The 13,910-nt window shown below is 43.3% G+C and overlaps 1 protein-coding gene across 2 annotated transcripts in view; it reads right to left on the reverse strand.

Moving 5' to 3' along the window:
• DCX (doublecortin) overlaps nt 1–13,910 on the reverse strand; it is a 134,049-nt gene that overhangs the window by 104,195 nt on the left and 15,944 nt on the right. For both annotated transcript variants that reach the window (XM_006136203.5, XM_006136205.5), the window contains exon 3: nt 8,607–8,947. In XM_006136203.5, coding sequence (XP_006136265.1) covers nt 8,607–8,947 — 341 coding nt within the window. The remainder of the gene's footprint in view (nt 1–8,606; nt 8,948–13,910) is intronic.

Genomic DNA, 13,910 nt, shown 5'->3' on the forward strand with positions numbered 1-13,910 from the left:
TACCAGAAATGGTAATATTTTCACTGTTAGGTCCCCAGGTCAGACTTGACCCAAACAAGCTGTTGTCTTCTCCGGGACAGGCATAAGGATCTTGGGCGAAATGGATTTTTTGCGCAAAATGGAAGCAGCTACACTGGTTCTTTTTGTGCAAAAACCTCTTGCATGAAAAGAAATGGCAGAAAATATGCTAATGATGTCGTGATGAGTCCCTCATTAGCATATTTTCTGCCGCAAAAACGTGTAGTGTAGACATAGCCTATGTGCATCCTGCTAGACAAGTATCCACCTCAGATGTGAAACTTGTGTGGGCAGGAGATAAGAGTTCTCTCAACATCTGGCACTAAAAATCTGTCTTTCACTCATGGAAGAGATAAGGACTCAGATTCCACCATGAGAGCAAAATATACTCTCTAACATCTTTCTCTAGCCTTCTGACAGTAAGTAGAAATTGAATAGCCAAGCCTTTGTTAACTGAAACAAGGGATGAGGTTAAATCCTGGATCTGCTGAGTCAATAGCAAAACTCAATGAGGCCATGATTTCACCCTATGTTCACTTTATAATTTTGGGAGCTACTCAGAAACCACAGAAGAATCTACACACATACCTATGTCAGACACTAATAATGCAGGGTCCTTATTGACATTCCCAAGTGAGAGGCCAAAGCAGGGGTGGGCCATAATTTTAGCTGGGGGACCACTTCAGCAATTTTTGAAGTGGCCCCAGGCTGCCCCAGAAGGGGTGGGGCCTCGGGTGGAAGGGGAAGGGCCAGGATACTTCTGTGCTCAGGGCCAGCTTTTGGCCGATTCGCCCGATTCCCTCGAATCAGGCCCCATGCCTAAAAGGGCCCTGCATCCTAAAGCCAGAGGGCCCCATGCCCTAAACCCGCAAGGGTGCCGGGCGTGCTGCGGCAGGGGGCATTGGCCCCGGAGGAGGAGCGTGGTGGCTTCTGTGTGCCGCGGGCTGTGGGTTTAGCTGGAAGGCGGGACTCTGCCCTGTAGTTGGGAATTTAAAGGGGCTGTGAGTTGTTTCTTTGAGTGCTGGGTTGTTGTTTTTTTTTGTTTGTTTTTTCTCAACCAAATTGCTCAATTATTTTGCTCAATCAAATTGGGCCTCACACTTTCTAAAGCTGGCCCGGTCCGTGCTTCCCCACCCACAGACCCTGACTGGCCTGGGAGTGAGTGGAACACATGAAGTCTCTGCTCCCACCCCTCCCCAGAAAGAACCACCAGCTGTTCTGAACAGATGGTGGTTCTCTCGAGGTGCCTGTGCCACTGGCAGCAGAAGGAGACTTCACACATTCCCTCTCACCCCTGGTCAATCAGGGCATGGGGACATGGGAAGCATGCAAAGTCTCTTCCTGCCCCACCCTATCCTCCAACGGGTGCATCAACTGCTGCTCAGCTGGCGGTTGACTCTAAGTGCCACACGCCCCTTGCAGGGTGGGGGCAGGGAGTGAGAGACTTTGTGCACTCTCCTCTCAGGCCAATCAGGACCTGGGGGCGGGGGAAAGCATGCAAAGTCTCCTCCCACTAGGGGCAGCCTGAGACGGGCTGCGGCAGCAGGTGCCCCAGGTGGAACGCACGATTGGTGCCCCCGCCTGCACGGCCCTCAATGACGTGACGTCATCATTGGGCACCCCTGGTGCTCTGTTGAAGGCAGCGCCCTAGGTGACGGCCAAGTTGTCCTATACTCACAGGCTGCCCCTGCCTCCCACCCTGACAGTTGACTCTAAGTGCCGTGTGCTGCTGGCAGGGGAGGAGATTGCATGCTCCCACACCTCCAGGCCTGATTGGCCTGGGGGCGGGAGAGTGGCACGGTGTCTGCGGGCTGGATAAACCCACTTGGCAGGCCAAATCCAGCCCACGGAGGCCCTTTTGCCCATCCTGGGCCAAAGACTAAACTGGGCATGAAGAGTGAAATATCCTCTCAACCCTAAATATGGCCCATTCAAGGCACAGTTGTGTGTGAGTATATGGTTGCAGGAGAGTGTGGAGGAGAAGATGAAGAACTGAACAGCAAACTGTCATCAGAATTAAATACTCAAGACAGGTCCACCAAATATTCAGATTTAAGCCAGAGACAGAAGTAAATGAAGAGGAGAGAAAGAAAAAAGAAGAACAGCTACGCTTCCTGGCTCAGTGGCATCAAACGAAACTCAAAAATACCTGAACACAAGAAAACCCCAAATGAAGCAAACAAGACACTTCTCTATCCAAAGTATTGTTAACCTCTGAAATTAAAAGGAGTAGAGAAGTCTTAGACTAGACTCAGACATCTTAAATGTAGACATTTGTAGCAAATCAAATGTAGCAGCATCACTAACCCACTCTGGTTTGGGGCTTGTGGCTGTCTCTGTTTTCTCCTCCTGGACTCCCCAATCACTTCAGCATAAGCCTTCATGTGTGAAGAAACATTTCTTCTTGTGGAGCTGGGTTTATTAACAGTGCCCAGGGAAACACAGGAACTTCCTGCAAGCATCCCTAGCTGCTTCACAATACCTTGGCGCAAGGCTCTTAGTCCCCATTAAGACTTTCCTCTAACGGACTTGCTCTCCCAAAATCCATGTTCTTAATTGGCTCCTGCTCCATCCAGAGTCCCCCTACCCCAGCCAACTACCTGAGAGCCTCTGGCTCTCCACAGCCTTCTTCTTATTTCCACCCTCCAAAAAGGCCTGATATGATCATGTGACCTGCATAGCATATGAATTTGCTTGTTCTTCCCATCTGGGGAGGTAAACTGGTTGTGTTACTCATGGGGCCAGACCCATCTCCCCTTGAAGGTGCCAACCACTATGATAGCAAGTGAATACCACATTACAAAGCAAATGACCCTCATGCCTCTGGACATAAGCCAACCACCTACATGGTGGTAGAGGGAAATCTTTCCTCCCTACTCATCTCATAGCAATGTAGCCATGGATAGGTACATATGGCTACATTGCACCTTCCTCTTAAGAGGATGGGTTTGTGTATATCAGTCCAATGTCTGCTTCCGGTCATACCAGTATGGCCCCATGACTGAAGCTTATAGGACTAAGCTGGCAAGACAGAGAGCACAGTTTGGCCCATTACCTATAATGACAGCTGGGTTGCTAAACTGTTGTGGCAGATTTCCATTTCCACAGACCAAACTGAAGCCAGTGCGGGAGAGCCCAAATTGAGCAAATCTGTTGATTTCACTATTACCACCTGATCAGCTGCAACTGTGCTCCTCACCAGTATTGTGATAACACTGGTCTCGTTTAGATACAAAACTGCAGATTTGGCTTTAATCCAGAAATCCTGAGAAATTACTTCTCCTGAACCTGCTCATCTCTGACAAAAATGTTTCTCCCTTTAAATAGCCAGTGTCATCATTTATGGCAAGTCATCTCAAGCAAGGTGACTTCTCTTTAGATATGAGAGATGGGTTAGCCTTGTACACACTTGTCGCTGCTTTGCAAACAGAAAGATGAACTTCACCTATCACCTGCCAAATGAAATTACTGCCAAGACAAAGATTGCTTGAGGGGAACATTTTTATCAAAGCTGAAAATTCTCAAGTGAGTAAGACCACAAATGTCCTGACATATGAATATGGATATAACTTAATTCAATGAGACAGCTAACACTTGCAAGGGACAGGAGCACTTTAGGAGTGTCTCCTGTAGATAAAAGTCCTTGAATAGTGCATAGATATCTCTTTGCCCTATATATTTGAAACTATTAAATCCGAAGAACAGACCAATATGTTTTTATATGGCTAGGAAAGTATTCAATTAACCTGACATGACTTTATTATTACAGAAGAATCCAGGATATATGGGAAAAATCCACCTACCAAACACCATCTATTAAATCTGTCTTTCATAGTAGTATTATAGCATTTATTTCTGCTCTTTGAGGCAGAAACGGTCTTTTGTGTTGTGTCTGTGCAGTGCCTAGCATAACTAGAGCCCCATCTTGACTGAGACCTCGACACCTTGTGTGGCACTGCCCCTTTGAAATGCTGAGGAAATGTTTCAAAGTGGTCCTGTGGACCCCAAGGTCAGCTGGGGATTCCCTGTGTTCTGGGGAAATGCTGTGCAGAACCCAGAGTCAGCTGGGGAGTCCCCAGCTGACCCTGGTTTCATGCGGCATTTCAAATCCACAGTGCAGCATAGAGCACGGGGTCAGCGGGGGACTCTTGTACATTTCAAAGCTGGTGCACCACATGCAGCCCAGAGTCAGCAGGACTTCCCGCTGGCACCGGGCAGCACGCAGAGTTCCGCATTCCTCCTTTGAAATGTACAAGAACCCCAGCGGAAATGAGGAGGTGGAATGAGGAGGAATGAGAAGTGTCTATCGACTATTTGAGTAATCGATGGAAATTCCATCAACTACTTGACTAGTCAGTTAACCGATATTTAACATCCTTACTCTGCACGTCATGTCTAGTCTAGTGGAAAGCAAAGGGTGGAAGTCATGGGCTATCAATACTAGACCAACAACTGGAGAAGAGAATAACCTCTTTTATGGCAATAATGAAAATCTTAGGTACATCAGAAGTTAGGTGGGGCAGTGAGAGAAAAAAGGCACAAATGAGACAGTCAGTGTGGGTAAGAGTTGCAAAATCTGATGTTCTAAGCATCATGGCTGTTTTAAAATTACAACCTCATCTACTGTTCCTATTCTGTTTTCTTTTAAATTAGATTTTGAACTACATATGGCAGGAGCTGTCTCTTACAGAGCACACAGTGCCTGGCCTTTATTGGGACCCAATCCTAATATAAGACACTGGATACTACTGTGTAAATAAGTAAATACATAAATAAATAAATAAGTAGTAGTAGTAGTAAATAATTAATTTTCCAGGACAACCAATTTGTAATGTACTCTGTGGCTTACATCAAATTCTGCTCTCAGTTATACAGACTCAGGTGGAATTTGTTGCTTCCACATAACAGAGCTGAATTTGGCCCACTACCTATAAGTGTGTTATCCCACTCTATCTTCTTTGTCCTTTACCATTTCTTATATGGCTGTGAGAGGGTAGGAGGTAAACTCCTATTGCTTTGATTCTCACTGTGTTGGCTCTTGTACAGTAGACCCTTTGAAGTTCCTTTCCTTCAGAGTTATGGGGCTTCTGTCAAGAGGCGGTAATGTGCTCTCAGCAGAGGCACTCTGTGAATACAGTTAAATGGAGCATTAGAATGGAGCAAGAGAAATGTGTGCTAGACTATGTTAAGAAGCTTATTTATTTTTAACAAACACAAGATGCAATTTAACAGTTTCAAGAAAAATCATAATACTCCTACATGGAAAATGCAAGATACAAAGGGCAATGACAAAACTCTATTTTATTTTATTTTTTAAACAAAAAATAGTTAGTTCCACTGATATTCTGGCACACTGATGCACCTCTATCCCATCTACTCTCTGCCTGTGGCACATAGTAGTCTAGAGTCCTGCAGGCCACATTTCCTTGGGTCTCATTTCCATTGTTGGATTTAGCCTGTAGGTGCTGGCTGGTGGCCTGTGATATACAGGTAGTCTGATTCAGAGCTGCCAATGGGGGAGTCAGCTGCCCAGGGACCCAGCGATTTAAAAGAGCCCGGAGCTCCCAGCTGCCACTGCTGCTAGAGCAGCACTGTCAGAGTCCCCAGCCATGCAGTCCAGGGAGCGCAGAAGGGCTGGTGTGGGGAGGCTAGCTCCCAGCCCAATTCTTCCTCCCAAGGCCCCGCCCCTTCTGGGAAGTCCTGAAACTAACTCACACACCTTTCCCAAGTGCCCAGTATTTCTGCCTCAGCCCTGGTCAGACTAGATGATCTAGTGGTCCCTTCTGGCCTTAAACTCGATGGATATGATATTTATTCACACACGCAGCATCCTGCTCCAGATTAACATTCTATCATCCCATCTGCAGCAGGGTTCCTGTGCTTAGACATGTAATTATTTGTATACCAGTGCACCTTCACCACTAATGCCTACATTTCTAAAGCACGCTGATGATTGCTGATGAATGCCATAGAAATGCCTATCCATAAAACAAATAATCATTTCCGCTCATTAAATTGCAGCCTATGGACTCAATACGGATGATTTCCCTTTGTACACTGCCTTTGTGAATTCTATCAGTTCACAACAGTAGAATTAACACTGCTGTGATGGCACTTCAATGGTGAGTCTGTCAAGAGTCTTGTCAACATTTCAGCTTTGAGCAGCTTGGGATTTTGCATGCATATATTTTTTCAGAAATAAACCGCAGTTTGTCAGAACTATGCCTTCAAAGACTTCTTTTTAATGACTGGTGGAAAAGTCAGAATTGATGGTGCACTATGAGTGAGTGGCTCATAGCAACTAACGATTGCACCCACTGCAGAAAAATCTAGATCTTGTTAGCAACAGTGGGAGAAAAATTATGTGAGAAACATCAGTTTAACAGAGCAAAATGTAAACACTGAAAAAAAAATTCAAATGAAACCAAAACATACTGGGCCAAATTTGCCGTGGGGTGCGGGCAATTCTATTATTAAATTCTGTAATTTCCAGCTTTAGATATTACATTATCATTGTCAAGATTGTAAATTATCTCATTTTTCTTTTTAGCTCTTCAAAAATACATCATAACATGTCCCTTCATAAATAATGGAACTGATGTGTGAGAGAAATTCATCTTTTCTCAGTTAACTAGTAAAATGGAGAGTACATCTGGAGAAATCCTTAAATCCTTAGTCACTCCTTGAGAGCTTACTAGAACAAGGAATGAGTAAATTTTGAGGGCCAGATTGTGATACTTTTAGTCACATGAAGTAAAACTTTACTCTCCAGTAGTCCCATTGAAGCCAATGGTGGATAAAGGTACCACTCATTGTGGGAAAAGTGATCGATTCTGGCACTAAGAATTTGTGGTCACTTTTTAGTACCGAATTCAACAGCATGGGTATATTTTGACAGGTAAGGACATTGGCATCTGCTACAGAAAAATATAAAATGACATAGGGTCTAATCCTACAAGCCCTTATTCACATCAATGGTCCAATGTATAGCAACAACCCCAGTGTTGCAGGTTACACAGCATACATTCTCACAGGGGGTTCCAAAGAGCAGCAGGACTTGTTAGTCATAACACAGCAGCCAGAAGCACTTTCAAAGCTCCTGGTGGGAATAAGAACTGAAGACAACTAAGGCAAGTTAGCGTCCAGCCTAAAACACTGCCCCACATGCCTGACTGCATTGAACTCAATAGTACTGCTCAAGTGCGTAAGGAATACTCTGTGAGTAAGTGTTTGCAAGTCTCACAGATTTCAAACCCCTTCAATTATGATTGTGTAGCTTATTTTGAGTTAATTTTGAAATAGAGAGCTATTCCAAAACGTCCCTTACTCCTCATGGAACGAGGTTTACAGGGATGTTGGAATAGCAAGCCCATTCTATTTCGAAATAATTGGCTTGCTCAAAAGATGAGGAATGGCTATTTTGGGATACTTCCGGTATCCCAAAATAGCTTTTCAGTGTAGACGTAGCCTATGATACTCTACATTTTACACCCAAGAAAGAGATATGAACTAACATACATTATGGACAAATATAACGTTCTTTGCTTGAAGAATTGACCTTTTCTTTCATTAATATATGTATACTACTTGAGTAGATTATCTACCTTCTAGTTTAGGTTTCAAAAGCCAGTATGTAAACTAATATCTTATGCAGAAAATGGATCATGTAATTAGTCATTCTATATCTATAATATCAATCCCCACAACAAAAGAGAGTGTCTAGTACAGTATCAGTGGAGGTGGCATAACTGGCATGACTGCCCTAATAAGAAAAGTGAGAAAATAGAAACAGTGAAAAAATAAAAATCCCCCCGTTGCAAGAGCCACTGGTATCTTTGACTTTAACCAAAGAGATGTCCTAGATGACACATCTTTCTGTCCCAGCACACCAAGCTGTATAGCACACATTCCATAGCTACAGCAATAGAAAAACCTTATTAAATGGTTTGTTAGACACAACACAGCAATGAGAGGAGCTTTTAAAAATGTGCTTGCATAAAATGAACATTTAGAGCTAAGACACATTTACAGTGACTCATGAAATTCCCTACTGTATCTCAACTATTTATACTTTTACCCATGAAGGTATCACATGTCCTGTAAATTTCCACACTGGCTTCAGAGTTTGCCAGATGAGTGTCTTACTCACCAATTCACTTACCCTGACTAGTGCTCATCTGAAAACAAAGTAGTAAAACTATACATTCACTCTACTACTTGTAGTGAGTCCTTGAGAGCAGCTGCTGCGGTTACCTAACAAAAAATAAACCTACTGTACAACCTGCTCATATTATTTATATATTTAGGGAAACTTTCTGGAGACTATACACAGCTCTCTGGTGCTCAGACACTGGGGTAGTACATCTGTTTCATTCAAACGGTTGGCTGCATTCTTTGCCGGATATTAATACCACTGACAATTTAGTAACATAACCACTGGCATGAGAAGTCTGACTTCCAGAAGAACAGATGGTAATGACTTTCTCAGGTTAATTTTAGGCTTCAGTAATTGTTCACTTAGTCAGCAGTGCTGAAATATAAGAGAAACAGAGTCGAGGGGAGGGAAAAGAAATTTGCAAATCTCCTACCTGTTTCCCATCCAGAGTGTACAGCTTTTTGACCACTCCCGTCTCCAGTTTTATAGCTTCAGTGATGTCAGTGAGAACTTGCTCGAACGAATGTGCCGTCTTCTTGTTCAGGAGCACGCGGACTGCCTTTCGGGGTTTCACCCCACTGCGGATGATGGTCACCAGTTTGGGACGCACAAAATCCTTGTTCTCCCTTGCTTGGGCACTGTTGCTGCTGGCCAGAGACTGAGGTGCTTTCAGGTTGGCCGATGTCTTCACATTGACAGACCAGTTGGGATTGACATTCTTGGTATACTCCACTTTCTTGAAGAAGTTGTCAGATGAACAGACATAGCTTTCCCCTTTCGAAAATAATAAATACAGAGGTAATTATGTAGGGCACCAATATACATTGTGATTGAGAACTGGTTGGAAAAAGAAGGGAACGTTGAACAATTAAATGTCATGAAATGTGGTTCTTATTCTTCATCAAAATGCTATTTTCATAAAAACTGTTCAACCAGTTTGTATGTTTCTTAGGCTCTTGTTACTATAGTATCACAGTAAAAGTAACCAGTGTTTCCTCAAAACAAGGTATATAAATTAGCCACCCCTCCACACTAGCCAATAAACTTCCCCTTAAATAAACAGAAACTAGTGGATTACAACTCAGAGACCAAAGGCCAGATCCTTGAAGGTATTTAGGCACTTAAATGCTGAAAGGTGCCTAAGTGAATTGGACACCTAACTCCCATTGAAAACCATGAGAAGTCACTTCTGTGAATCCCACGAAGAGCTTGTCTGCATCTGTAGATGCTTAAATACCTGAGTGACTCTAGCCCCAATTGCCCAGAAGATACCAACATTGATCAAAAAGGTCTTCCTTTAGGTCTCAAAAATGGTGACAATTTGGTTCTGAAGACTCTCTAGTGGAAGTAAATTCAAGAATCATTAAGCTGATGAAACTGCAGGCATAGCGCCTGGGCTTTTTGTATGTTCATTGATCCAACAGAAGAAATAATTCCTGGACATAATTATTTTCAATGCTACACCTAATACGATAGCTTACTTAAATACTACACATTTTCTGTACTACACAAATCGAAGCTCACACTTAGTAGTAGGGGTGAAATGATAGAAAGTCACATTTGAGTTTAATCTACATAACACTGTACAAAAATAAACCAACATATCAAAATGAGTTTCAAACTTTTCCTTTCTAATCAAATATATGGAATCATACCTATCTAGGCTTTTTGTCATGCCCATTTCCAGAGTAGCTGAGCTTCTGGGGATTTGTAACATTTTATTTTAATAGAAATCTGAAGGATCTCTGAGATTTATAGGATTTATTACCGGAGCACAGACTGGAGAGTAGTCTCCCCTTGAGAGTGGCAGAAACTTAGTTGCCTGAGTCATTTCTGACAAGGCTGGACAAAGCACTTGGGAATCTGTTGCAAGAACCAATTCTTCAATGCCTAGGATAAGGGTTCAGAATGTAACAAGTCCTTCTCCATTTGATATGAATTTCATAGACATTAGATGGATTGTGCAAGAATCCAGAGGATCTTATGGATCCATGGGGTTTTATTAGGATGTTCTTGCAAGATTTGGGTGGAATTTTGTGGGGTTTCTGTTTCCTATCAGAACGTTCTCACTTTCATTAGTTTGGATTAGATAGACTATCTGTCGAGGCCTGTTCTCCCTGTCAGTGGACTGGTTGGGTTTTCTTGCATGCCACTTATGAAGAGCTACCGAGACAGGACATTCACAAACAATTCACCATGATACCTTTCCTCTATGAAAAGACACTGGGTCATATTCTCCATTGCTTGAACCTTGTGTCCATGTTTTAATCTGTGCTACCAAATCAAAATTCTCCACCCGTACTATCACTGGTGAAAGTTTTACACCTCATCAGTACAAACTGAATGCAACTGTTACACAAGGTGGAGAAGAGTGAAGAATCTTGTCACAGTCACAGAGAGACTTCCTCCATATAACAATTGGCAAGGATACAAAAGCTTTATAATACATGGAAGCCTGTAACAGGCTTAGAACAAGTGTGTATTTCATATTTCCATGAATATTACTGCTCAGTGCATCATGGCATAATAAGAAAATGATAGAAAAGATACCTAATGTAAATCTCACTCTGTTCCTTTTCAATGTAAATGGCTTACAAAACTTTCAGATAAATAGCTCCATGTGGGCAGGGACCTTGCACTCACATTGTCTCAAGTGCACTATGTACATTCATGGTGCAATATTCAACACAAAAATAACAAGAAAGTTATGCAAACACTGAAGATCAGAACTGTATGGGAACAGGAGATGGGACATAATGACAAAACACCGCAGCATAGAGTGAGATACAAAAGACTTGGGATGATTCTTTTAAAACTATGCATTTGATCAATGGAGATTTGCATTATGGCTGGAATCCCATTATGGTGTTCTGAGGGCATACACAAACTAATGGGCCTCTGTTCAATGCATTTATGCCATCACCAGGGTCCTTCAATCACAAACATTTAATCTATCATTGAGGCTTCATAATTCCTTATATTTCTTGCATTGGCCCCGCAGGAGAATAAAGACGTCACACAATGCTTTGCTCTTATGAAGAATTCCCATTGGAGATATTAATCATCTTTCAGCAGCCTCTCATCCTAGGTCTCTCTGATTAATAAATGATAAGCTGCAGTTTATCTATCTGTTTCCACTCAGCAGCAGCTGGTGTTTGGGGGCTCCTGCCTTTATCTAGCTGTCTAACTGGTTCTGTGACTGAGACACTGCAAGTCTGACTTACTCAGTGGGAAGCAGCCCCCCACCCCCACCCCCAAGCCTTCCAAGACTCATAATCACTAGTCAAACAGTCACATAGAGCAGGGATGGGCAGCAGGCCTCCCAGGGGCTGTATCCACATTTTAGCTGGCCTGTCATAACCCAGCTCAGACAGGCAATCCAGCAGCATCACGGCCAGGAAAGGCATTATGAGATACTGGGATGGGGCCCAGTGGGCTAGAGGAGGGGGCTGGACCCAGCCCTGTATATTAGCCACCACTTCAGGGTAACTGGGAGACAGGCTCTACAACTTGCAGGATTACAACCCTCCGTGCAAGTTACATTGCCCTACAGATCCCCTCCCAAAAACAGTAATCAGTTCTCCCCCTGAATCTCCTCCCCAGAGGGTCAGGACCCAGCTTCTCCTACCTCCAGTCATACCCCTGAGAACAAGACCTGATCCCCCCCACCCAGTGCATGCATCATACTCTGTGGCCTGCGAAGAGGTTTAGTGGTTTTGGGGTTCCACTACTATCTTAAACTTTTCCATCACTGAAATATGATATTTATATTCTAGACTGAGGGAGGATCATCTTGTATTTAAATCACAGGCCTGGAAATTAAAATATCTGGGTTCCATTCTCATTCCTGGCACACGCTTTCTGTGAGACTAACTGATCCATGTCTTAGTTTCTGTATCTGTGAAACAGGGATTGTAATAGCTACCACACTAGGCTTACATCATTAATGTTTACACAATGGATTTCGAGGGCTTGAATAAAAGAGGTTATGGAAAACCAAAATGTATGATTGTTCTATAAATACACAAGACCTTAAAGAGAACATTTTTCATGAATAAATTCCACATTTAAAAAAAATATACCAGCATGTACGGTTCTGTTTGCTGGAATGTAACTGTTACATTTGCTCCTGGAGACACCTTTGAAATATCTTACCATGCTATGCAGTTGCCTATAGGGTTGCCAGATACTTTCACAAAAAATACTGAACATGGTGGGAAAGGAATTGGTTGAGCAAATAAAAAAAAAGAAAAAAGAAGAGGCACTGCGCCTTTAAATACCCCGCTCACGAGACGTGGCAGGAGAGGAATGTCCCAAGTGGCCTTCCGGACAATACCGAGCCGATATCTGACACCTGGCAACCCTAGCTGCCTAGTATATTTATAACACTCTGGTGGAGTAATAATAATATTCCTTTACTATACCTTAATTTGGGATATTGAGGGACTTGATAGTCTAGTAGTTTCATACACTAGCCTTTCAAATTGTGCTAATGGTCACTTGTGGAAAACCCAGTAAGTTTTGTATTTTCAACCTAGCCCTCTTAGTGGATATTTTGATCACAAACGCAGTCAGAAATTTTCTTTGATTGGCAGCTAGCTATCAGGAAAAACCAACATCTAGAATATAAGTGTTGCAGAGAATGACTGAGGTGCAGTAGTAGGTCTGTGTGAAAAATCATTCCCTCACTTTCCAGAGCCACGAATTTAACTAGAATGTCCTTATTTGCCGGGGGCTGCTGACCCACAGAAAAATCAGTCAGGGGCCGCACACTTGTAAAAAACCCCTCCCTGAAATGGCCCCTAAATGAAAAGGAGAAAGACACTCTCCACATTCCCCTCACACACCAGAGCCTAGGGATCCCACACTAGTAGGCTTTGCAAGGCTTGAGGGGGGGGCCCTGAGCCTTGGGGGCCAGATCTAGCCCTCAGGCCTTAGGTTCCCCACCCCTGTTTTAATCCTGGATTCATTTTATTTATGTCCTAACCTCTCACATTTTATGGCCCATAAATCACCAATTATTATTATTAAGTTCCTCACCAGGGTAATTCCTTTTTAAACTCTACTTTCCCCTTTGTCATGCCATGCCACTTGGACGTATTTTCGCAACCATTGCTCAAATTTGTTAAAATAAAGTTTTATATCTGTGGATTCATTGTTTAGTACAGAAGAACAACAGACAACTATAGACTTGCATGACAGGTCAGTAGAAGGAAAGGGCAGACATCTCTGGGAGCATAATGATCCTTAAAGCATGAACAGTTAATACAGGCAGTCCCCGGGTTACGTACAAGATAAGGACTGTAGGTTTGTTCTTAAGTTGAATTTGTATGTAAGTCGGAACTGGTACTTATTGTAGGGGAAACTCTAGCCAAACATTTCTCCAGAGCTCAGTTTTATTCTCCCACACCTCACTTCCCTCAGTCCTTTATTCTCAAGCAGAGGTGTCTGCTGAGAAAAGCTGCTCCACGTCTCCCTGGTCTGCTGGGGGAGGCGCTAGCTTCATGTCTCCGTGGTCTGCTGGGGGGAAGCAGCTAGTGCGGGGTTGCCTCACCCCGTTTGCAAGTAGGGATCTGATGTAAGTCGGATCCATGTAACCCGGGGACTGCCTGTACCTGCAGAACCAAAGGGTTGCTCAGGAGCAACCAAATGAGGTCTTCCTTCATGGGTAGTGGATTTTTCTCCACCCACATATCTGCTGCTTTTAAGCAGTTAAGGAGAGATCTAGGCATAGGAG

Source organism: Pelodiscus sinensis, chromosome 13 (assembly GCF_052426305.1).
Source record: "Pelodiscus sinensis isolate ZL-2025 chromosome 13, ASM5242630v1, whole genome shotgun sequence".
Classification (NCBI taxonomy): Eukaryota; Metazoa; Chordata; order Testudines; family Trionychidae; genus Pelodiscus; species Pelodiscus sinensis.